General features: G+C 41.9%; 1 protein-coding gene across 1 annotated transcript in view; it reads left to right on the forward strand.

Moving 5' to 3' along the window:
* The first annotated feature begins 422 nt into the window (after nt 1–422).
* Nucleotides 423–26211, forward strand: part of LOC117289042 (thyroid receptor-interacting protein 11-like) — a 29867-nt gene continuing 4078 nt past the window's right edge. Inside the window, 20 exon segments of the mRNA XM_033769972.1 lie at nt 423–662; nt 1892–1968; nt 2272–2382; nt 3247–3528; nt 4230–4307; nt 5403–5651; nt 7029–7181; nt 8346–8565; nt 9660–9763; nt 12959–13093; nt 13656–14260; nt 14635–14797; nt 15815–15949; nt 16666–18010; nt 18013–20591; nt 21612–21805; nt 22769–22932; nt 23934–24037; nt 24952–25051; nt 25918–25999. Of these exon segments, the coding sequence (XP_033625863.1) occupies nt 539–662; nt 1892–1968; nt 2272–2382; nt 3247–3528; nt 4230–4307; nt 5403–5651; nt 7029–7181; nt 8346–8565; nt 9660–9763; nt 12959–13093; nt 13656–14260; nt 14635–14797; nt 15815–15949; nt 16666–18010; nt 18013–20591; nt 21612–21805; nt 22769–22932; nt 23934–24037; nt 24952–25051; nt 25918–25999 (7004 nt within the window). The 5' untranslated portion in view covers nt 423–538.

The following is a 26211-nucleotide window of genomic DNA, read 5'->3' on the forward strand; positions in this document are numbered from 1 at the left end:
GGTGAAAAATAATAATTTAAATGGAAAAAAATTCCCGTGGGTTAAAATAAAAAAGACATACTGGCATTTTTGGCGTTATTACGGTAACATAAAATATATTTTAAAGGCCTATTATGACCTTTGCGGGTCAAAAGATTTTGTACACTTTATTATTTTATATCCAATTGTTGACATTTGTAATATTCTTTGGATCGTTATTTTGATAACCAAAAATAACAAACGCCTGCGACAAACTCAAGGTTATGATCAAAAGTAATATTTGTGTTCACAAAAAAGAAAGATGAATATGGTGAATACTAATTAGGGTCAATTCATGAATTATTCATCAGCCAGACTTCAAATTTAAACTGCTGGTTAAGCCATACAAAATCGTCTGGGATCCATACAAGCTCCGTGTTGGCAACTTCGTTGGCAATTTTTACGTGGATTTTATTTTAGACGTGGAGGCGTTTTTTAATGTGTCACGATATTCTCTTTAAAAAAGTGTTTAAAATGAACTTGTAATTAAGGATTTTGAGGTGAAAAGAGAAGCCTAAACATGGCTTGGTTTGGAGACTTAAAGAATATTACCGGGAATTTGACTGGGCAGTTATCGAATGCGGCGAACACAGCTGCGAGTTTCACCCGTGATGTGTTGGCTGAAGGGACCGAGGAAGTCAGTGGTGAGTCAGTGCTGTGTGATTGATCATATCCCCGGTGAAATGACTCGATAGACGGGCCGGCTTCTCTGATAAAGAAGATACACCGGCCTGCTATTATTTCTACCTTAGAACCCACTTTAATTAGAACACTACGTACTACTGAAAACACTACTATGATTAATAATAATAATAAACAAGCTTGCAGATGAAAAGTTTTATTACCATGTTGAATTAATTAAAAACAAACACATTGACATTCTGGTTTATTTATTTGACAATCTAGCCAAGCAAGTGTGGGCTGGAGTTTTTGTATGATTGAAATACTTTATAAAATGTATCACAGTTCCTATACCAAATCTGTTGCACTTGATGTTTTTGTTTATAAATAAATAAATACTATCCAATCCAACTCCAAGTTGCTCACTGTTATTTATGTGTTTATTTTAAAATTTAAATTATGATTCTTTTGTTTTGTCTGTTCATTTACCCCCTTTTTTTTTGGGGGGGGGAGGGGGCTTTTTGGTAAGACTGATTTTGGGGGTTCGGAGTCTGTGTTATTTGTCATGGATAATTTTTTTTTAATTTTTCCTGCCTGCTCTTTAATTTATTGAATTTCCATTTTAAAAAAAGGGTATTTACTATAATAATATAATAATAATTAATGTTGTGTGTGTTTTTTTTGGATAATTTTATTAATTATTCATTATTCATTATTGTTTACAGAATTTTGGTGAATTATTTATCACTCTTTATTTTGCAACTACTTGGATGACGAAGGCAGTTGTCTTCTTAAATCTTAATGATATGGCGTGTCATTGCCAAGCAGATAAGAACACCAGACACAAGCTCTGGTGTTGCCGGTCAGCAGAGTTCGGGTTTGAGTCTCGGTCATGACACTTGTGTCCTTATTAATATTAGCAAGGCACTTAACCATTATTGCAACATCATTCTGATGGGACGTAAAGTCGTGGCACCGTGTATTGTGTTAATGCGCCTAAAATTGATCTCATACTTCAAAACATTGCTCTGCATACCTTGCAGGAGAAGTACTACCTGCTCATTTCACTAGCCTGTCAGCTTTTTCACTGCAGGGCATATTTTAAGATTTGTATGTAGGGATGGGACTTTGACAACAAATAAGCTTACTCAGCAATGAGCTAGCTATATTACACTGTAGCAGGTCCCCTGGTGTATTAAGTGGCATCTGGCAAGTGGACAACCGTTAATGGATTTAACTTGTGTATTTTCAGATCAAGGCACGGAGCTGAAGATTGCAGAAAGCAAGATCAGAGAATTAGAAGGACTCATCGTTGCCCAACGATCCGAGGTACAGATTTTCAGTTCTGTCTTTTTTAGTTGGTTTGTTTTTCACAGGATGGAAGTCAGCTTTTGTGATTGCTATGATATACAAGGAACGAGACAGAGATTGTGGCAGTGTGGTGGTAATCAAAGGACAGTTTTAACCCTAGCAGATTCTTCTGAAGTCTCTCGAAGCAACAAAACCTTCAGCCTTCGGGAATGAATCTGCTTTGTAGGGTCTAAACTTCAGGCCCTTAACTATTTTTTTGCATACCATATTATATTTCATTTTGGTTGTTAAGAAATTTATTCTATTTTCTCTGTGTATTAGAATGAACGGCTGAATGAGTTGAACCATGAGTTGACTGAAAAGGCTGAGGCATCGGAGCTGCAGATAAATACCATCTCACAGCAGTATCGGAATGTGCTACAAGAAAAACATGTAGGAAGAATGAACTATACACCATTTGACTGTTGTGTGTGACCACATGATATGCAGACTAGCAATGTACGCTCCATTAAGCTCCGCCCCATTGCGTATTGACCAATCACAATGCAACGAAGGTCCGACACTAAGGTCCGACATGCGTGCACGTATGCTTGGCGCGCGCGGCAGAGTTGTGCAGAAAGGCATTGGAGAGCCCCACGTGTTCTTGCTCACACGTGCGTCGTGGGCGGAGTCTACTGGATCGGTCTATTGAACAGCCAGACAGTAGGAGGGTTCACTGTGTGTACTGTGTAGATGCATTCTGACACTAAATGATAAATTGCAAGCTGGCATAGATTATCTATCACTCACTTGATCGGCCAACCAGTAGGAGCATTGACTGTTTTGTGGGACCACATGATATATATTGCAGGCTGGCATAGTATATGTTCTTTCGTTCATTGGAAACCATAGTTGAGTGTATTGAATGGTTAGACAGTAGGAGGGTCCACTGTGTACTGTTTAGATGCATTCATCACATGATAAATGCAGGCTCTGGCTGACATAGGTTATCTATCATTCACAACCACCCATAAAAACGGTTAAATTTGCGTCTGGGATAAAGAATATAAACTTTGGTTTTTACCCATACACCGATGTGTGTTAGCACTGTTTAGTCAGTGCTTTCCCACGTCCTGTGAACAAATATCACAGGCAAATTACTCGGGTGGGATTCGAACCCACGACCCTTGTGAATTCAAATTCACAACCACAATGGACCAGTACTAAATGATCAGTCAGTAGGAGGGTTAATTACTTGAAGCCAAATGCTTGCAAAACCAATTATTTGAATACATTTGTTCCTTTTTTGATCTACAGGATGAGTTGGTCTCTCTGAAGCAGCAGCAGCATGCCATGCAAGACATGCAGCATAGCATGCTGGCAGCAGCCACCACAGCAACACCCTCCTCATCTGCCTTTATGACTCACAGCACCTCCACCTCCTCCCTCTCTGCCTCCATGGTGTCCATGGATGAGCATGACTTCGGCGACATCATCTCATCCCAGCATGAGGTCAATAGGTTGTCTAATGAGGTGTCTCGGCTAAGGTCGGAGTGTGATCACTGGAAGCAGATGGCAAGCTCTGGTAATGGATCAGGGGTAAGTCTTCAAAATTCATCATTCATGATTATGATAGATAAACCCTCCTACTATGTGACCATTCAATACCATCTTTGTGGTTTTAAATGATGTAATGCCAACCTATGATTATCATATCATGAGCTGATGAACATGCTGAATGCTCACAGTTCAAAGTGAACCCTCTTACTGTGTTACCTTTCAATATCACCCACTGAGGTTTTGAATGATGATGCCAGCCTAAAATATGATATGTGCTGGAAAATTACACACACAGTGAACCCTCCTACTGTCTGACCACAGTCCACAGTCAACCCTCCTATTTGTTTACCATTCAATATCTTCCACTGTGGTGTTGTATGATGTAGTTATACTTACAATGTGCTGAATAAACGCATAACACAGTATACATACAGCCCTCCTACTGTCCAACCATTCAATATCACCAAGTGGTTTTGATTGATAGATAAACTATGCCAGCCTTCATTATGATACCATGTGTTGAATGCATGTACATACATGTAGTCAACCCTCTTATTGTCTGACCATTCAAAATCATCCACTGGTTTTTAATGATATGCCATCTTGAAACAAATTATTTTGTGGTGAATGCCAATCTACGCAGTCACAGCTTTCCTACTGTCTGGCCATTCAATATCACCTGTATGGTTCTGAATAATGGATAAAACATTGTTTGTTTTTCTTCTTGTTTGTTTGGTCAGGCCAAGTTTCAGATCGGTGTTGAAAGTAGAGCAAGCGGTAACAATGAGGAAGGTTTACAGCTTAAAACAAAAATAAAGGTACAGTGTATGTTTTGTTGTACAAATTGTTTATATGACTGAATATAGAATGGTAAATCATAATTTCATAATCTGAGTCAATAAATTAAATGAAACAAAATTTTACACTTGTGTTTCAAATTGCACTGCTGTTTTGCTTTTGAGTTAGTTTCATTGTCTAGGGGTGTTTGATGTGCATTTTATATAATTATGCATTTCAGATATGTTTTTGTCTTTTAAGTTTATTGACGTTAAAGTGTGACACTACTAAAAAAAAAAGCCCGGACTTATAAAAACTGTCAGCTATGCTCTTGTTTCATTCCGGAACTAAAAATGCTAGAGAGACGCGGTTTGTACCTGAGTCATCCTTGCATGTCCCTGCATCTGAATTTTAAAGTTTTAGGGCGGCTTCCGGACTTCTTGATAACGAAAATGACTAGTTTGACAAAGTGGGATATGGGTTGTCTTCTATAGAAACTGTCTGATAAGATAACAGAGGGTTTGTATCTGCATTGACAGGTTTTCAATACCTGGCACTGCAAGGGTTAAAGACCTGCTTGAACGAAAATGTCAAATCGGAACTTTGCTGAATTTCACTTACAATGTTTTCAGTCAATAAGGAAATTGAGTCATATGACTATAAATAGATTTTAATTGTGTAAAAAAACCAATCATTTTGGTTACCTTTATCCAGCGCTTTTCTGAAAGATTCGCGACAAGCTCCGCTGCGTAATCACTCAATTACGCTCCAATTTGTATGGCCGCTTTGTTGCAGAGTGAAGAAAGCAAACTCCCAGACATGACGTCAAAGCGTTGTCATTTTGACGCGTGCCGTCAACGGCAGAAGTGCTTTAAGTTTTTCAAAACCTTGAGGTTAAGTCCTGATTTTTTAATCGATAATTACCAAAAAATTCAGACATTTAAATGGTGAACAAACGCATTATAAACGAGCTAAAATAGCATTTCCGTTAAAAACATTCCGCTCAAGTAGCTGTTTAAGTTTTAAATTTGTCAGAACACTACCCAGGTCGGTTTAATTGAAAACAAAATTGTATGTTTTCACTGGGTTCACATCTGACAGTAAATCTAGAGACCTCTGTCTTTGTTCCCCTTCAGGAGCTTGAGCACAACCTAACCCATGAGATTGATCAGTCCCAGCGTGAGCTGTCCGCTCTCCAGGACGCCCACTCCCAGAAGCAGGCCACCCTCACCAAACGCCACAAGCAAGAGATCGAGGACTACACCAACCGCATCGAGCAGCTTGAGCAGTTACTACAAGCTGGCGACACGCCACCGACGTCCCCTCCCACTACCCCGGTGCACTCCCCTGAGATCCCGCCAACGAAAGGGGCCGCTGATCTTCAGGTTTGAATCCAACCATTGTTTTTTTTAGTACTGTTGTATTTCATTTGATCATGTTAATTGTCAGGGTTCTCCCTAGAATTCAAAACTGGTGGGCATTCTGGGCGTTTAAAGACACTGGACCCTATTGGTAACTGTCAAAGACCAGTCTTTTCACTTGCTGTATCTCAACATATGTACAAAATAACAAACCTGTGAAAATCTGAGCTCAATTGGTCGTGGAAGTTGCGAGATAATAAGTTGCCAGATAATAATGAAAGAAAATACAGCCTTGTCACACGAAGTTGTGTGCGTTTAGATGGTTGATTTCGAGACCTCAAATGCTAAATCTGAGGTCTCGAAATCAAATTCGTGGAAAATTACTTCTTTCTCGAAAACTATGCCACTTAAGAGGGAGCCATTTCTCACAATGTTTTATGCCATCTACCTCTCCCCATTACTCGTCACCAAGTAAGGTTTTTATGCTAATAATTATTTTGAGAATTACTAATAGTGGCCACTGCCTTTAAGTTGGTTTGCAGCACCTGGAATTGAGACAAGGTTTACCGTGAAACAAGATTTATGAGTGGTACTGCCCTATGCACATTTTTGGCGACGGGTGTGTGGTTAGTAGACCTGCACCATATCTTTACAGGTGTACAGCCACAATCCAATCATGGGTACATTTTTTGTTATTAAGACACCAAATGAAATCTTTGCAAACTCAAAGACTTTGTATTCATCATGGACACAGCGATTGTTAGTTGATATGTAAATGAAAATGAGATAATTGCTTCATCAGTTGTTTTCAAACTCATATTCATAAAATGGAGGGGAAATGGTGTAGGCATGATTGTGGCTGTGCACACATGCAATTTGTCTCTCAAAATGGCAGACCGTGGAGTTGATCAAAATGTTTAAAATGAAAACTTCAGCTGCTGCAGCACCACATACATCTTGGGTGTATAATAATAATAATAATTTGGGGGGGCTAATCATCCTTACTCGCAGCTAGAGCTGAGTTGCGAAGGATGCGGCTACAACGTGTTCGAGAAGCAGGCATGCAAGGGCGCCTTTGGCTGCGAGCAGCCACATTAACCCATTATGACCTTGGAGCACAGCCAAGATCGAAAGTGTTTGATTTTTCCCGAGGGAGGAAAACCGGATAGTCTGGAAAACCCTCGTGGCACAGCAGAGAACCAACGCACAACTCAACTCACATATGGCCCTGGCCGAGAATCAAACCGGGGTCACCTTGGTGAGAGGCAAGCGCTTATCGCACCAGCCAACCGCGCCACCCCTATATCATTAATGGTTGACTCCCAACCGACGAAGACCTATTACTATATACAAAACAACTTTTGTAAAATTGGAATCGTCTGTGTTATTTTTACCTTACAGAGCAAGGTCAAAGAGCTCCAAGAAGCTCTGAAGAAATCCCAGCGTAACTTCAGCCAGCTGGACGAGTCTTGCAAACGCCTGAGGGTTGAACTGGAACAAGTCAAGCAGGTGGAGAGAGAGAAGAGTAAAACGGCTGAGGTTCTCAGAAAACAGGTACAGTTTAGAAGGAAACTTATTTGTAAATGACAAGTTTTCTTTGAAGGTGAAGACCTTTATTTCGCTGGGCGGATGATACGAACTGGAACTCTGGTAGCATTCAGTCAGAAACCTCACAACCCTGAAAGTCTGACATTCAAGTTTTTCGATATAGAAAGGTTTGCGGTAACACCATGTAATGACTGTCTTTAATGAGTTGGGGTGGTTCTGAAAAGAACCGTTGGTTTCAACTCGACAATTTGATCAGTATGCTCTGATCGTCTTCTGGAGAAAGCTGGACTCTGATGCTGCATGGTTCAAGTTTTTCCTTCTACATGCGCTCTGACATAGTTTTTTAATCACTTAAGCCCAGTGCATACCATCTGCGAATGCAAATGCAATGCGTATTTTGACGTCACAAATTCTCAGCAAATGATTCGGAAGAGGTGAGTGCAGCTCAACTCCTATGAAACTGGAGCAGTGACGTAAAAAAAAATATCGCATTTGCATTCGCAGAAAGTATGATTCGGCTTAAGTTTCAGGTTGGTGCCTTTTCTCCGAAATTTGTTCAAGAAACATGAGAAAAGAAAGAAAGAAAACAGGTTTTGATATTCAGGCCTGATACTTGACGGAGGCAACAGAGGCGATTGCCTACATGCCCCCTGGTCATTGCCTTGGTGCCCTCGAAACGCTCCAGTGCAAATTGACAATTTCCCCATAGGGTGCCCTTTACTAAGAAGAAAATCCTAGTGCCTGTACCCTTTCAAAAAACGAAAGATACAGGCCTTGATATTCAGCTAAAGTTCTAAGCTAGTCTTGTGCAAATGTTCTTGTAATACTAGCAATGTGTTACGAAGGGTTGGTAATGTAGTTGCTGTCCAGCAGTGGCAGTTTTTCTTCCGTTCTTAGAACACGCCCAATCGACTACCATTGTTAAGCCTTCTCTTTCTTGTTAAGCCTAGTTCATACTTCCTGCGAATGCAATTGCGATACGAAAGTTGACGTCACATATTCGCAACAAATTTTTCTCAGGGGTTGCCCACAGCTCAACTTTTGCGAAAAATTTGCTGTGAAAGGGGAGTTGTGATGTCAAATTCACGTCAAATTTACTTCGCATTTGCAGGAAGTATGAATCAGGCTTTAGTTTCCTCAATTACATCCCGCCTGTAAAATCTCTAAAAGGTCGAAGCCCTCAAGACAGAAAAAGAGAAAGGTATGCAGGAGAACGAGACGCTGCGGTATGTGAAGAGAGACCTGGCCGAGAAGTTAGACGCAGAGAGGCAAGAGAACGCCCGACTCCTTGGAGAATGCGACACGGCCCGGGGGTTGACCAATGACGGCAAGGAGGAGATCGAGAGGATACGCAAGGATGAGGTCACTCCGCTTCAGGAAAAACTCGCACGTAAGTCCGTTGGGCAAATTGCATAATGGAAAAGCCTTGTAACATTTAACCTCCACTTATTTGACTTAGGCCCTTTCAAAACCACGGCTTTAGCTTTGGATCCGGCTTGAGGCTCCAATCTCTCGTCTGAAGCCCTGAGCGCGTATATACGCAAAGCACGCACAATTGTCATAACAACCGGCGGGGCCAAGCTAGCCTGAGCCGAATCCAAAGCCGAAGTCGTCATTTCAAGAAAGGCCTATGTACAGCAGATAGGTGATGGAACTGACTTTGATGATACAAGCATGATATTTGTGCACACAGTCAGAGTGTGTCATGAGAAAGATACTTGGCTTTTGAAATGATTCTCATTCCTAATGCTTCTATCGAAAACCGCTGTACTTCTGACCAAGTAAGTTTTGTGGCCATTTATTTTAAGAGTAATAATAACCCTTCCCATGAAATATGTAAATTGCACGTAGCCCGTGCGCACTAACGTTTTGGTTGGCAAAATGAGGGAACATCGCGCTGTTTTGTACACGGCTAATGGGTGCGTGACCTTACGCGATTGCGCGTCTGCTTAGAGCACAACTCTATGGCATTTGCCAACCAACAGGGTCTGTACGCATGCGGGAATGTAATTAGCATATTTCATGGGAAGGGTCCTTTACCAAACATGTACTTTGCCTTTAAAGGTACCGGATACATTTGGTAATTGTCAAAGACCAGTCATCTCAAATATGTGAAAAATTGGGCTCTTTTGGTTCATCAAAGTTGCAAGAAACGAATGAAGAAAAACCAAAAACCACCCTTGTTGCACAAGTTTGTGTGCTTTCAGATGGATGAGAAAGGCTTCAGGCCCGAGGTCTTTCTTAGATTCAATTATTTGTGTGACACATTACCTCTTTTTCAAAAACTATGTTACTTCAGCGGGAGCCGTTTCTCACAATGTTTTATACTATCAACAGCTTTCCATTGCTCATTACTATGTAAGTTTTTATGCTAATATATATTTTGAGTAATTACCAAACGTGTCCAGTGCCTTTAAAGACGAAATCAAATCAAAATGATATCTGGAATAACTTTCTGTCGCTGACTGTTTTTTCTTTTTACAGAGATGGAGACGACGATGGAAGAGTTACGGACTGAAAGTCACCAGGTCAGATCTGCGTTGTTTGCTACTAAGCACAGACTCCTAGCCGAGTTGGCTGCTAGCCATGTACAGTTTATCTTTCGCTTTGTCTTTTTGTGGGGGGCTGCCGCGGCATGTGCAGCCGCAACGTTCAGTTACAATGCTGCATCTTCCACTGTATTTACCCCTCTAACAATATCGACTAAAAAATATTTTATAAAAACATTTACAAAATCTCTGTTGTACTAATTTTCATACTAATTCATGCATGCTCGTATCTGCATGGTCTGAATTCTGAGTGTGTTTTTGTTTCCATCTTCTGAGAATTTCAACTCATGCTCTTGTTTGAACTTTCCCCCCAAATTTGTCTTCCCTCATAATTTGATGAACTAACACTGGTTGATAAATATTAATATTTAAAATAAATTTTTGATCTTTTCTAGTTTTAACATTTCATGCATTTTGCTTTCTTCTCATATTTCTTTTTCACCACTACTACTAAAACTAACAACAGACCCGTCAGTCAGTGTCATGGCAGGGATTCAAAACCAAACCCTAATTACTCAGCCATCAGAACTTGAGTCCGATGCCCTAGATCTAACTGCTAACAATAGACCCTTCTCTCAGTATCATGACCGAGATTTGAACCCACACCCTGATGACTCGGCCATCAGAATTTGAGTTTGATGTATTGGACCTAATAATTGACCCTTCTCTCAGTGCAACAACCGGGATTCGAACCCACACCCTGATCACTCGGCGGTCAGAACTTGAGTTCGGTGCACTACACCTAACAACAGACCCTTCTCTCGGTGTCATGACAGGGATTCAAAACCAAACCCTAATGACACAGTCATCAGAACTTGAGTCCGATGCCCTAGATCTAATTGCTAACAATAATAATAATAGTAAGGCTTGTAATGCGCACATATCAAACGACCCTTCCCTCAGTATCATGACCGAGATTTGAACCCACACTCTGATGAATCAGCCATCAGGACTTGACACCCGCGGTACGCACGACCACTTGGCCACCACAAGTTATAATAACATGGATAACACAAGAACATTGATTACATAGGAGTAACGTTGAAAACAAAATATCAGTTGACAATAATTCTTGAATGTTGTCCAGATCTAACTTCTAACAAGAGCATGATTATTTTTTTAATTCATTTACTAAAAACTTCCTGCACAATTTCCCCTATCCATGGCATGGTATTGCCTTTGTAAGCATTGTAACTGAACTGTGCTGCTGTGAGCCGTGTGAAAAGCTTATCAAAACGTGTGGTGGAAGATAACAAATGTTTATTGATTAGACTTATTTCATAATTGATTAAGATTTGAAACCTTGCATGGTAAAGATACAATCTAGTAAGGTTTGGGGTAACACCATGTACATGAGTAGGATTTGAAACTTTGCATGGTGGAGATACAATCTAGTAAGGTTTGCAGTAACACCATGTACATGAGTAGGATTTGAAACTTTGCATGGTGGAGATACAATCTAGTAAGGTTTGCAGTAACACCATGTACATGAGTAGGATTTGAAACTTTGCATGGTGGAGATACAATCTAGTAAGGTTTGCTAATAACACAGTGAGGTGGGATTCGAACCGGGGTCCACTGAGGTGAAAGGCAGGGAAATAAAACCGTTGAACCAACCTGATGCCCAAGACACCAACCTCCTCACTACCGTTTTTGTTTCCAACTGACACAATTCAGTGAGCACACACTTGCCACGCCACCCATTTTCATCTCTGCTTTTGCACATCGTAGAACAATCCACAGAAGTTTTTCAACTTCCAGTCCATCTTCCAGTATCAGAATTCAGTTTTCTCCTGAAGACTATCGGAGCACACTGATCGAAATGTTGAACTGTTTCAGAACCACTACAACTCATGGAAAGATATTTCTTTTACATGGTGTCACCGCAAAATTACTGTAAAAGTTTTGTTTATTTATCTTTGAAGTTGTTGGTTTCGTGTGGTGTGGCTTCTAGAGTTTGCTGTTAAACCATGTCACTGTTAAAATATCCCTCCTACTATCAGTGTGTTTCTTGAGACAACCACCTCATACCTCACAATGCCACAACAGTGGCATTTTGAGGCACACATACGTGTACATGTATTCTGATGTAGTGAGCTGTGCTTCAATGCAATGAAATTTGGCCACTGTTGGTAAAGATAAAGTTTTCAACCTTTGTCAACTCCTGCTGTGGCATTCTGTGGCACTGATCAACCATACAAATAGAAGATAGAAAAGTGTGGTATGGGTTATTTCACTTCTGGGAAATTTGTTGGAATCTTTAAGTGGGTATGCATTTTTCCTATTGGTTTGAAGTCATTCTGTCACATGCGTGCATATATGTGAGATTTAACTACGTGAGTTTTTGCTTCTACTTCGAGTTCAAAAAGCTGGGACAAGTTGGTGTACGATTTTACCCCAAATCATCCATTTCAGCATTCAAGGGTATTTCATTCATTCATTCTGAGAGGACTAACAATCTTTGAAGAAGTATGTAAAAAGCCAAGTCAAATTATAATACTTGTCTTGTAAAAACCATCAAACTCCATACATCTCCCGTGGAGCCAGTTTTTGTGAAGTGTTGTTGTTTTTTTAAGATGATCTTCCCATCAAGGGAACTCGGCAAACTCCCACAAGGGGATATAAACACCAAGCTGGCAACAGCCAATCTCTCTCATACACACATAGGTTTAGCGTCTATGATTATGAACTGCACAAATCAAGAAATTATGATCCAGTACATAGAAATGCTAGAGGACAATGCTGATTCTAGTAGTTATGAAATCAGTGGTTAGCTTGTAGGATTCAAACCTACAACCTGTGATTGCAAGTGCTGCAGTCTAACCACTGGTCCACAAGGACAGGGCCCAATTTCATGGCTCTGCTTACCGTAAGCACAGAATCGGCGCTTACGGAAGCAGGGAATTCTGTGCTTACGGCAAGCGTATTTCACGGGTCAGCGGCGAATTTGGGCTTCTGCGCATGCGTACTCCACGTTACTAGGCATTCTACGCTTACAAGGCTAGCGCAGAATCTCGGCGCTTGCACGTAAGCGGGGAATCGCGATAGTAAGCGCAGAATTCGGCAGTAAGCAGAGCCATGAAATTGGGCACGGGTGGGTGCAGCTTACAGTGGAATTACATCTTACGAACAGTAAAGAAGGGTTAATGGGTTGCATGTTTAGGCAGGTACAAAAACATCTTGCCGTCACTCTCATATCGATCGTGTACTTCTGATTTGTTTTCTTAACTGTAGGCAAATACAAGCTCCACACGGCAAGAGTTGCATGAAGCAAGGAAGAAGTTCTCATCTGGGGCCATGCACAGACGCACTGAGTTACTGAAGGAGAAACAGCAACTCGTTAGCCAGATGATTGACAATGGCCAACAGGTACGTCCTACATGTACTACTCGGATTTGCACTTGTGAAGTGTAGCTATCATGTAGCCTTTCGCAGTCATGAAATGAATTTTAAAATAAAAGGAATTTTAAAACTTCTGTAAACCCACCTGCCACATTCAAACTCAAGCTCTTGTGTGTTTCGATTAGCAAAGTGTGGGTTCGAGTTACGGGTTTGATACACTTGTGTCCTTAAGACACTTTAACCATTAGTGCTGCGTCCTTTGGATGGGACATCAAACCGTTGGTCTCGTGTGTTGTGTAATGCCCGTAAAAAAACCAGACCTACTTAATGCAGATTCAGCCATCTAGAAGAATCCTGCAAAGGTAAAAATGTAAGAGCATCAATAGTTTTTTTTTACATTCATAGATGTTGCCTTCAGAATTGTCAGATCCTGAAGTCATTATTTTTAAGTTCAACCAGATATCTTTATTTGTTTGTTAAGAACTTCCAAAAAGGGACCCTTCTGGGGGAATAAACTTTTGAAATTAGGCAGCACAACTCCGAAGTTACCATCCAGAAATTATCTCAGAGTTTTTTCATCCAAATTCAGGTTTCGGAAGGAAAGGTTTCGGTCGCTGTCTTGAAGGCCGCCAACGTCCAAATCGGCGACGAAACTTCGGATATCATCGTCGACATCGGATCCCCGAGCAAAGAAAACATCACCCCAGACCTGCTCCAGGCGCTGGAGGAAGAGAATCAACATCTCCGACACAAAGTAGACCACCTGGAGACTGAAGTCAGAGAGCTGAACGAATCCTGCGCGTCCCTCGTCGAGGACAAGGAAAGCTGCGAGGGTCTCATCATCAAGCTGAACAAAGATGTCGACGGGTTAAAACGATCGAACGGTGCTAGCCGATCCCGATCGGGTTCCGATAGAACGTTGGAATTATCGGTGGATAGTGAGACGGAAAGTAACGCCAGACTTCACGCGAGTGGGACGACCGATCGTATTCAGTTTAGACGGCTGCGATCGCCGTCGGGTACGAGCACGGAGTCTGAGCGAACCACCGGCTCAGGACAGATGTACGCGTCGTCGATGGCTATGAGTGAGAATGAGTTACCGGACAGTCAGGTCGGTGCCCTGGAGAGCTCGGACAACGTCAGCTTTGACGGGGAGTACGATGATTCCATCATGTTCTCTGGAATGAAACAAAGGTATATTCCACATTCTTAGTTTAATATTGTCGTAGGTGTTATTTTGTTCGATTATCTATTGTAAAGCTGTTGTTTGTTTTGTTTTGTTTTGTTTTGTTGGCTGTTCCTTGGAAAGTCCTGCCTTTTGGAACATGCCTCCACATTCATACATAATGACTGTACCTTCTTTTTTTTCTTGATGATGATATTTGTAAATAAACTTACTAATGTAATAGTATGATGCACTAGACCGTTGGGCCAGGACCTGCTACGCAATTGCTAGTAATCTTTGTTCTTCCTACCATGCATACACATGCATTTGTTTTCAAACTGATTTGTGCAAGTATGTCACTGCTGGACGACTCTTATTAATATTTCAAAACATTTTATTGAAGGTTCCCGGAGGCAGCTCTTGTCCTGCAGGAGCAGAGTGAGCATTTTGAGCTGATCCGAGCAGACTGGGATATGGAGAAGCAAGCCTTAGAAGAAGTGGTAGTCAGGATGAGAGAACAACTCAAGGAGAAGGATGTGGAGCTGCAGAGCCTCAAAGCACAGAAGGTAACATACTTCAGGAATGAGAGATGTCGGACTTGTATTTACTTTTTAAAGGTAGTGGACACTATTGGTAATTGTAAAAGACTAGCCTTCACAGTTGGTGTATCTCAACATATGCATAAAATAACAAACCTGTAAAAATTTGAGCTCAATCGGTCATCAAAGTTGAAGATAATAATGAAATAAGAAAACACCCTTGTCACACGAAGTTGTGTGCGTTTAGATGGTTGATTTCGAGACCTGAAGTTCTAAACTTGAGGTCTCGAAATCAAATTCATGGAAAATTACTTCTTTCTCCAGAACTATGGCACTTCAGATGGAGCTGTTTCTCACAATGTTTTATACCACCAACCTCTCCCCATTACTTGCCACCAAGAAAGGTTTTATGCTAATAATTATTTTGAGTAATTACCAATAGTGTCCACTGCCTTTAAAGTATGCCTTGTAAACAAAGCATGTATTTTATCTCCAATGGGCTACAATCCTGGCCATATCTCGTTGGGCCTAGCCCTCCAGCCCTTGGTCAATGTTGCAGGGATAAGATACTTGAGTCTCTTATCTGAATTCAGACTTTGATAAATTTTTCTTTGTTCAATCCCAGTTTTTCTTCAAATTAAAAGTCAAGCTCTTTGATCTGCTTTTCTAGTGCTGAGAATGTATACTGTTTCCAAAAGCTCATTGGAATATATAACTTCAGGGTTTACCAAAGACAGGCATGATATTCTTCATAGTTTAGTATAATTTCAGATGTTTGGGCCCTTGGGGAAAAACTTTACATAGCTCATGTAAATGGAGCCTATGTCTGACCTAGGGACACCTGATTTCGGTTAAAAGAAGGTGGGGGTTAGGGGTTGGGGAAATAAAGTTTTAAAACAAATTTAAGGGGAACCCCAGAATGGCAAATATAAATCATTGTCTGTCAGTAAAATCAGAACCACTGCATGGCTAAAGATCATTCAAATCATTTTATGTGTGCTTCTCATGTCTTCTTATTTTGATTTTTTTTGTGATTCTTTGAAGGGTTTGAGTGATATTGATAATCAGCAGACTGAGCTTCTTGAAGAAGACTTGGAGACACTCCAAGACAGAATAGAGGAGATTGAAGAAGAAATGCAACGCCTGCATCAAGAGAAGACTTCACTCTCTCAAGATAAGGTAATTAGGCAAATAGTTGTTCTTAAAGGCACTGTACACTATCGGCAATTACTCAAAATAATTGTTAGCATAAAAACTCACTTGTTCAACGATCAACGGAGAGCTGTTGATAGTATAAAACATTGTGAGAAACGACTCCCTCTGAAGTAACAAAGTTTTTGAGAAAGAAGTAATTTCTCACTGAAATATTTGAATTTGATTTCGAGACCAAGCATCTGAAAGCACCCAACTTGTGTGACAAGGGCGTTTTTTCTTCCATTATTCTCTTGCAACTTTGACGACCAATTGAGCTCAAAATTTTACAGGTTTTTTATTTTATGCATATGTGGAGATACACTAGGTGAGAAGACTGGTCTTTGACAATTATTACAAATAGTGTCCATGTGTCTTTAAATCAAAATTGATAATCAGTAGATATTTTTTAACATTTTAGCCAAACATTTAGCCAAACTTTCAAGTTGGGAGAAAATTACGTTTGAGTTATACTTAAATGTAAAAATTGGGAAATCAAAGATTGGCTGGAAACTCAGAACTTTTAATCTTTTGATATTTCCTTGTGCTGATTGAAGTTTTATGACTTGAATCTTAGGGAAGATGTTGTTTTGAATGATAACATTGAAATGTGTAAAAACACCAGTTTGCCAAAATGTGTGGTTGAACGATTTAATGATAATTCAGGCTAATTTGGATAGTGTTTTTTTACTTCATCATTTCAGAAAGCCTTGCAGACTGAACTTGAGACGCTTCAGGCGGATTTAAAGTCTAGGGAAGAAGCATCGTCGACTTTGTCACAGGAGTTGGAATCGATGAAGAGCAAGTTACAACATGCAGAGGATGCGGCCCATCGCTCCTCCCAGCAGGCCCAGGAGTACAAGCAGGAGCTCCAGCTTCAGAGAGAAGCCTCCTTGAGAGATGATGGACAGAGGGACCAGCTGGAGGTCGATCTCCAACTTCTCAATCAACAGCATCAACAGGCTCTGAATCAAGTCCTGCAATCCAGAGACCAGATGAAGGAGACCGTAGAAAAACTCACATCGGAAAACATCAAGATTGTAAGTGACTTAAACCATAAGGAAGATTTGCTGAGAAGTCTTGAAGAGCTCAGGACTAAACAGGACAAAGATTTTAAGGACCTGAAAGACGAGCTGGACAGGAGGAAAGAGGAAGCAAGTGAACTCCGAAAAGGACGAGACTTGGATAATGAGGAACTTGTAAGTCTGCGGGAAGAGCTTCTTGAAACGAGTACAATCAAGAAGGAACTGGAAGGTACTAACATGGAGCTTGTGCTACAGGCAAATGAGAGTAAAGCAAATGTTGAAGGCCTTGAGAAGGAATTGCAGCATGTGAAGGAGCAGAGTGCTTGTATGGTTAGTCTGGCTCTAAAAGAGCAGCTTGAAAGTAGTGTTGCGGACCTTACCAATCAGCTAGATGTAGCTGTTTCATCTGGCCAGGGGAAGGATGCTGAGTTGAACGGGTTAATAGAACGGATTCATGAACTAGAGGGCACTCTTGGCGATGTGACAGCTGAGAAAGAGAGGCTGGATTTGGCTCACACGGAAACAAAAGAAAAATTGGAAGGGCAGCAACATCATGCCGAGGAAGAATCAAAGCTCCTAAGAAGATATGAGCATCAGATAGAGAGCCTTAAGAGAGACAAAGAAAGCCTTCATCAGGAACTTCGGCAAAATAAACAGCAGTATGAAAAGACAATACAAGAGCTCTCAAAGTCGAGAGACTTGGACACGAGCACCTTGCAGGAAGAACATGAAAAACTCATCCGTCTGAAGAATACCAAGGAGACGGAGGTGATGAGATTGCAGAGCGAGTACGAGGAGCTCCAGGCTGACTTGTCGGGGACGAAAGACATGCTGAACTCTACGCTAGATAACCATCAACAGCTTGCAGACATACTCAAGAACAAGGAAGAGGATATCAAGAACCTGGCGGAGGAGAACTCCTACTTCTTCAAGGCCATTGAGGAAAGTAAGGCAAAGGTCAAACAATCTGAAGATTTGCAGGAGAAGCTTCAGGGGAGCGAGATCCAACTGGAAGCAGCTACCGCCAAAATGCTTCACTCTCAAGAGAGCTTCAGAAACTTCGACAGGATCTGAAGGAGCAACTGGAACGTAGCGATGTGGAGACTAAGACGCTTGAGGTTATCACTGAGCTAGAAGGTGAGGTCCATGACCTACAGGGTCTGTTGGAGAGCAAAGAGGAGGAGGCTTCATCCTTGCAAGGAGTTGTTGCGGAGAAGCGAGAAGCTCTAGCCAGACTTGAAGAAAAATCCACCCGTCAAGAGACAGAAGTAGAAGCATCACTTTTAAAGATTTCAAATCTGGAGTCGGAGGTTACTGCTCTGAGAAGTGAACTCGATGATAAAACTGCCAATCTCGAGGGTGTTAGTGGAAACCTACAAGAGTCACAGCAACAGATTGCCCTCAGCAAGGCAGAAGTGGAAAAAACAGTGGAAACTCAGAGTACGTTGCTCAGGGAAAAAGATGCCCAGATTCTTGATCTCGGCACAAAGCTCGCTGATGTTGAAGAACATAGGAAACATCAAGAAGGCGAACTCATTAAAGAACTGAATGAGAAAAACACAGAGTTGTCTTTGCTCAGTGACAAGGTGGAGAAGATTAGACAGGAGCTGGACTCAAGGCAGCGGAACATGGGCGAAATGAAGGCAGAGCACAACTTTGTCGTCAAACAGAAGGACACCCAGATCGCCAATCTGATTGAAAGTCTCGAGCAGTTGAAAAGAGCACCGAACCACCAGGAAAACAGGACACCATCTCAGGACATAGAGAATGGGGTCATCGAAGAGACTGTTAAGGTCACAACAGTGCCTGAACTCCTGAGTGCCAATATTGAACCAATGCAGTCCAAGCATGACCATATGCTGGACACAATCGCCCAGTCTTCCCTTAGCGACAACGAGAAGCACCTTGAGAACGTTTTACAGGAGAAAGATAAAGAGATTAAACTTTTGAAGGAGAGCAACCAGTCCCTGACAAAGCTTCTTGGGGATAAATCTCATGCTGTGATGGGAAATACAATGCTCGTTGATCTACACAAGCTTCAGATGCAGGTTCGTACCTACGAGGCCGAGCGCAGTCAAATGATGTCCGTCTTGAACGAAAAGACAAGGGAGTGCAGCAACCAGAAGAATGAGGTCCACCGCTTAGTAAAGACCATCTCTGCTCAGAAGCTTGCCCTCGACAAGGTCCAGGAAGACAACAAGGAGATCAAGCGTAACAGCGAGGAGCCTCAGAATGACATGCAGAAACAGGCGCTACAGAAGCTGTCGCGCCTCATCCAAGACAAGGACCTTGAAATCGAGGCGCTCAAACAGAAGGGCGATTCACTGTTGCAAGTTCTGCAGTCGACTACTCCGAATAACAGCTCCGACATCTCCAGGGTACTGTCGGAGAACGAAGAAATGCAGAAAGAGAACAAGATGCTAAAGGAAGAGCGCGACCAACTCGTCGTCAGCATCCACCAGAAGCATCATGAGAGCCTAACGTATTATGAGGAGGTGCAGAGGCTGGTTGGAGTGGTCAATGGAGAGACACACAAACAGGCAGAGCTTCAGCAGAAGTATAACCTTATCTACGCTGACCTGGACGATAAGGAGAGGTCCTTAAGCCAACTTACTGTAGAGGTTGAACACAGAGACTCATCAATCGCCAAATTCCAGAAACAGCTGGAGGAAAGGAACCAGTCTGTGCTAGATCTTGAGAACCAGTTGTCAAACTTGAATGAAAGCTTAAGTAAACTTGACCAACAGAATCAAGAAGGTGCGAGGGCATCACTTGGGCACCAAGAGAATGAACAGTTAAATGCCTTGCTGAGAACCAAAGAGGAGGAAATCACTGCCTTAAAATCACAGATTGATGCACTTCAGAAAACTTCCCAAGATTCATCCAAACCAGCAGGAATTGAAGGAATGGTTAAAGCAGAAGTGGCCCTTGTCCAAACGGCACCGCCACAAAATGAAGAAACTTTTTCCGTTGAAGTAATTGAGGTTGCTCAGCTGAAAGAGCAGCTCGATGTCCAAGCAAAATCCTTGTCCAAAAAAGACAGCGCAATAAAATCAAAAGATGAGGAGCTTTATCATAGAATGGAGGAGCTTGCCTCTCTCCGGCAGCAAGTAGACCTTCAAAACCAGTCTCTCCTCCAACGAGATGCCGCCCTGCAACTGAAGAACCATCAACTGCAAACCCTCACCAACGACACCAAGTCCAAAGACGTCGAGCTTCACGGTCTCAAATCTCAGAACCAGACGTTGCACGTGCAGCAGCAGGGCTTCCAGTCAGAGATCCAGACGCTGAAGTCTGATAACCAAGGACTGCAGCACGCCGTGCACAACAAGGACGGCGAGAATAGGACGCTGCAGGACATGAGCAACCGACTCGCCGTCCAGATCAGGGAGAAGGAGTTTGAGATCGGCGCCCTGAAGGAGAAGAATGCCACCTTGACGAGGCTGGTGCAGGAGAGGGAAGTGGGTACTGCCGGGGAGCTTCAGCGACTGCTGGGCGAGACGGAAGCGATGCAGAAACAGGCGTTGATGTTTCAACAGGAGAGAGATCAAGCCCTGCTGGCATTGCAGCGCCACCAAGCCGACTTACAGGCTCAACAAATGGAGGTTAGTAAACATGCTCTCTGTAAAGTATGTGGCTCTTGGTGGAATGTTTTTTTTTCATCTATGAAATAATTTGTGAAACCCGTTGCTAATTATATGTTTGCAGAATTTGAACTGGTCTCTTCTCACTTGGCAAGCTTGGTGTTCTAGTGGTAAAGACATCTGCTCTAAAAAGGCAGGAGTCGTGAGTTCAAAAACCACCCTGGTAGTACATGTATGCCTGTGGATTGTTTTTTCAGCAGCACTAGCAAAATTTTCCATAGAACTTTACTGTACCTAAAGTTTGTAGGCGTTGCTCTAAAGTTGTCCTGACAATGACTAAAGCATCGAAACGTTGAGACCTACTGAAACTCATTCCATGGCAGTGAAGTTGATGTCGAGAAGTCTTCTTGATCGGCTAAGAGATCATAGTGTATTTCCAGCCGAAGCAGGACAGTTCTTTTCACATCTAAATAGTCTCCCAAATTCTTAAATCTCCACAGCTAAGTAGATAATACACATGGTGTTACAGCACTGTAATGTGTATTACTCATATTGACCAAAGGAACCCCTCTGTTATCTAGTCATGCCAAATCGTCTAATTTGTGGAAGTGTCGTGGCCGAGCGGTTAAGAGCACCAAATTCAAACTCTGGTGTTTCTGATCAGCAGAGTGTGGGTTCGAATCCCCAGCCGTGACACTGTGTCCTTGAGTAAGACATTTAACCATTGCTTCGTCCTTCGGATGGGACGTAAAGCCGTTGGTCCCATGGGTTGTGTAACGCATGTAAAAGAACCAAGTGCACTTATCGAAAAGAGAAGGGGTCCGCCCCGGTGTTCCTGGTTGTCGCTGCTTAATGCGCCGTAGCACCTTGTAAACCCTTATAAGGTGCTAAAATAATTGGGTCTCAGAATTCATCACTGCAATAACCTATCTTTCTGAAAGTTTGTATATACTCAGCGCCTTGAGTACCTTGTTTGGTAGATACATGCGCTATATAAGACTTCGATATTATTATTATTAATTGAGTTATATTTGGATTCAGGTGCACGGCAGTCAGGAGCGTGAGCAGCGTCTTGTGAGAGAGGTGGAGCGTCTTCGTGGTCATCTCATAGAGGTGGAGGAAGGGTACACCCGAGAAGCCCTCCAGGCTGAAGAGAGAGAGAAGGAGCTGAGAAACAGGCTGGTCCAGGCTGAGGATTCTGCTAGGACCAGCTCATCGGCAGTACATAGCGCAAGGTATTCATTCAATAATAATACTAATAATTGTGGCTTCTTATATAGCGCACATGTCCGTCACTCAGTGACGCTCCTGGCGCTGTAACATACAGTATTTCCTGCAAGATGTGGGACTATGGTGGAATTATGAGACCTAATTCTGATGGCACCATGTAATGTTTTTACAAGGTGCTGTGGCACAATTTGCTGCCGATCGTACCAGGAACACCTTGGCGAATCCCTTCTCTTTTTGATAAGTGCACTGGGTTCTTTTACATGTGTTACATAACACATGGGACCAACGGCTTAACGTTCCATCCGGAAGGACGAAACAATGGTGAAGTGTCTTGCTTAAGGACACAAATGTCACGACTGATATCTAAGTAGGATTTGAACCTTAGTGTGGTGGGAGTATAGTAAGGTGTAAGTCTCTTTTGAGTAGTGTTGGTTTTCAAAAGAACTGGTAGTTGACAACTCAACGTTTTAATCAGTATGCTTTGATCAACTTCAGGAAAAATATTGTCCTGAAGAAGAATCGGGGCAAACTGATTGAAACATTGAGTTGTCAAAGACCTTTTCAGAACCAACACTACTCAAAAGAGATTTACACATGGTGATATCTAGTTCATTATAAATTTCCATATACCCTTCTACTGTCTGACCAATTGCTCCCAGTTGGCTGACGGTGTTACGCCCGGTTTATACTTCCTTCGAATGCGAATGCGATACGAATGATGGCGTCACAAATTCGCAACGAAATTCGCACTGAGTTGAGTTGTGCTCAACTCTGTTGCGAATATCGTAGCGAAAGGGGGGGTTGGCACGTCAAATTCACGTCAAATTCGCTTCGCATTCGCAGGAAGTATGAACCGGGCTTTACTCCAAAGGAGTTGAGATGGTTTCAAGAATGCTTAGTGCCCAATTAATAGTGTTAAGTGGAAAAAAACAAAAATTGAATTCCCCTTTTTATGATTTGATGTTCAGTAAGGAGGCTAGTAGCCAGATAGAGAGTCTCCTAGACCAGCTACACTCTGCCACTAACCAGAAAGACCAGGCTCTTCTACAGCTAGGAGAGGCCCAGGAGCAGGTAGAGCAGTACAGTACGTCCCTCGCCAACCTCCAACTGGTCCTCGAGCAGTTCACACAAGGTAGGTCTGGGAAGAGAGGGTCATGCTTGTGGACTTTAAGTCAGGTTCCATTAAAGCCGTTATACACTTTCGGTACAGACAAAAACAAAAAAGTTCACAGATTTACAAATAATTTACAGGGTTTACAGAAGGTAATGGTGAAAGACTTCTCTTGAAATATTACTCCATGAAATGCTTTACTTTTTGAGAAAACATTAAAACAACTATCAATTCTCGACAACGAGAATTACGGATTTATAGTAAACGCATGTCATGACACGGCGAAACGTGCGGAAACAAGAGTGGGTTTTCCCGTTATTTTCTCCCTACTCCGATGACCGATTGAGCCTAAATTTTCACAGGTTTGTTATTTTATATATAAGTCGTGATACACGAAGTGTGGGACTTGGACAATACTGTTTACCGAAAGTGTATAATGGCTTTAAAACAAAAGCTGTGCGTCCTTTACGAAGACTGGTCCCCTGTCTTTATCTGCGAGGATAAAGACAGGCACTGGTCTTATAGGCCGAGTAATATCATTGGATACAATGATTTCATTGGATAACATGCTGTGGCGTAAGCTTTTTATATCTGTGTAATGATTGGTCCGGGGTGATGTACAGCCAGCTTGCACTTTCGACCGTCTGCATGCAGCAGATGTGTGCATAATGTTGTGCACATCATTTAGTGTTGTTTTTATATTTACTATGTACAAAATGTATATGTGACTTGACTGCGAATCTCCATCTGAAGTGAATGCAAGGTCAAAGGGTACATTTGTACAGATCCGGACATCTGCTTAATGCTGGTATCTTGCGTATTATACGAGCCTTGAAGTGTGACATCAGTTGTTCAGGCTACCTTCGACGTTGCTATACTGTGGCGACATAACAGTCATGACAGTGTAATTTTGAGGACCAGTCCGAATTCTTACCAAATGGTCCACCTGGCTAGTTGATTGCTTCCAAAAGCTATACGAGTAAATCCTAGTAGCGTGAAGTATTTTTGTTTGAACCGAACAGAAAAAGAGGCAGAGATTGCGGCCGATATAGAGAGGTACAAATTTCGAGCTGATGAGAAGGACAAAGTGGCTGGGCAACTCTTCAAACAGAATGTGGAGCTACAAGTGAGTACAACTTACAAAAAGTCCATTTAGGAAAAGCTCAACCTCGCTACCATGGGCAGCGCGCCGTATCACCCGCTAGCTCTGCGAATGTCTCTAGCCCCTGGGAGGGAAACTCCGGTCCATGTCTTTGATTGGCTATCATATACGCGCAAAAAATGAAACGCTGTGCGTCTCCAAAAAGCTCTATACGCCGAAACGCGTGCGTATAAAGATGTACGTATTCACTTTTTTTGTCACGCAACACTGAACGCCAAGGCAAGTGTATGACTTTTATTACACACAGCGAATCCAGCGTGTGTGCGACTAACGCCCAACACATAACGGATCAACCACACGACTAATTGTAATATCCCTTATATTTGGATATTTTGGAGTTACACTTCCAGGGGTTATGATTGAGCAAGGCATGCTGGGGAAAAATGGCACGGCGAGATCGATCACCCCTGGGAACGAGGTTGGGAAAGGCTACTTTAATCTGAGCCTACTTTAATCTGAGTTCAAGAATAACTTTTACTATATGTAGTAGTACTTAATGTACGCAACAAACAAATTTGAGCCAATAAAATAAAAAAACTTTGAAGATTGCTTATCTACTAATAAAAGCAGGTAAGAAGCAAGGTCACAAAATCCCGATCACAAAATCTCAAAGTGTAGCTGCTTTAGGCTGTCCTGTGGAGTTGTAGAAAGTTCCTGCAAGTATTTACAAAAATTAGTCAAGAAGGGGAACAAATCAGAAAGCCGTGAACTCCACAGTGCACTTTTCTAAGAAATGTTTGGTATTTTCAAACAAGATTAGTTGAAAAACCAAAGGGTTGACGTCATAGGCATGGAAATGATTTTCCTGACAATCAGAAATGTAAGTCCTTTGAATCGGATCTATCAATTTCATTGGTTTGTTATTTCCGTAATTCTAGGAGCGTCTAGCGGCAACGACAGAGGCTTTAGATGCCGCATCAAGACTCAGTGAGCAGTTGGACAGGAAGGAGGAAGTAGCTGTCAAACTCAGAGAAGAACGTAAGAACATTATTACACCTTCATGACAGGAAAGCTCTGTCAAAAAATTTCCAAGTTTGGCCACGCAAACTCAGAAACTATATATTCTTTTGAGTGAGTGAGTGTGTTGTCATCACTTGGGTCATTAAACTTAATGGATGAGCAGTCAATCTGCTTGGGGCAGTCGGCAGCCCTAGTAAAGTCCACCATGGAGATAACAGGTGTGAGTTGGGTAGGAGGGAAAGGATGTGTTATTCTAGCCTCTTTTTTTGATGGAGTTTTCTGGTAACTTTAATTAACTAAGGCCTGTCAGGATGGTATGGTGGTGTTTAGTCTTGCCTTCCTCCTCTAGGGCCCCATGTGGGTGATGAGGAGGGTGTGTCTTGTTAATTCTCGTTATTGTCCCGAACCAAAAGGTCAGCCACTTTGAAAGTGACTTTTTGTCGCGATTGGCTTTTCCTGCCAGGGTTCTTGTCTTTTGTTTCGTCTGTAGTGTTTTGTGTTCCACCCCCACTGGAGGTGTTTCCTACACAATCCTTATATCTGCCCGCGGCCAGGCCAGGTTTCTCAGTAATTTGCTAGTGTTTTTGCATATTTTTAGCTGTTCTCTTTCTATAACCATTGTATTGCTTTTTCTTGTAAATCTTTGATGTGCAATTTTTTAATACATGTTTGTGTTTTTTTCATGTTTGCTGGCAAATAAAATGAAATGAAATGAAATGAAATGAGAAGCGATTTTGGTTAATTGTCTTGCTCAAGGACACAAGTGTCATTACCGGGATTCGAACCCACACACTGATGACTCAGCCACCAGGACTTGCGTTTGATGCTCTAGACCACACTTTTTTTATTCTAAATCTCATACACTCTTGTTTTTTTTTTTTCAGTGTACAAGAAGGAGGAGCTTCTTCATCAGTACGAGGCAAGGTTTGAAGAGTTTGGGAACGCCAGGGACAGCAAAGTGGACAAGTAAGTGTTATCATTCTCACCAATTTTTTTAGGAGATAATCCACAGGTGCCATTATTTGCAATACACATTTCGGAAAGCTCCGTAAAAGAATTTCTAAGTGTGGTCACAAAAACTATAAGTATACATTCTTTTCACTGAGTGGGTGTGTTTGCATTGCATTAATACTGTGGCCATCAAATAAATGGATGAGCAGTTAATCTACCTGGGGTAG

This window comes from Asterias rubens, chromosome 1, assembly GCF_902459465.1.
Source record: "Asterias rubens chromosome 1, eAstRub1.3, whole genome shotgun sequence".
Lineage (NCBI taxonomy): Eukaryota > Metazoa > Echinodermata > Asteroidea > Forcipulatida > Asteriidae > Asterias > Asterias rubens.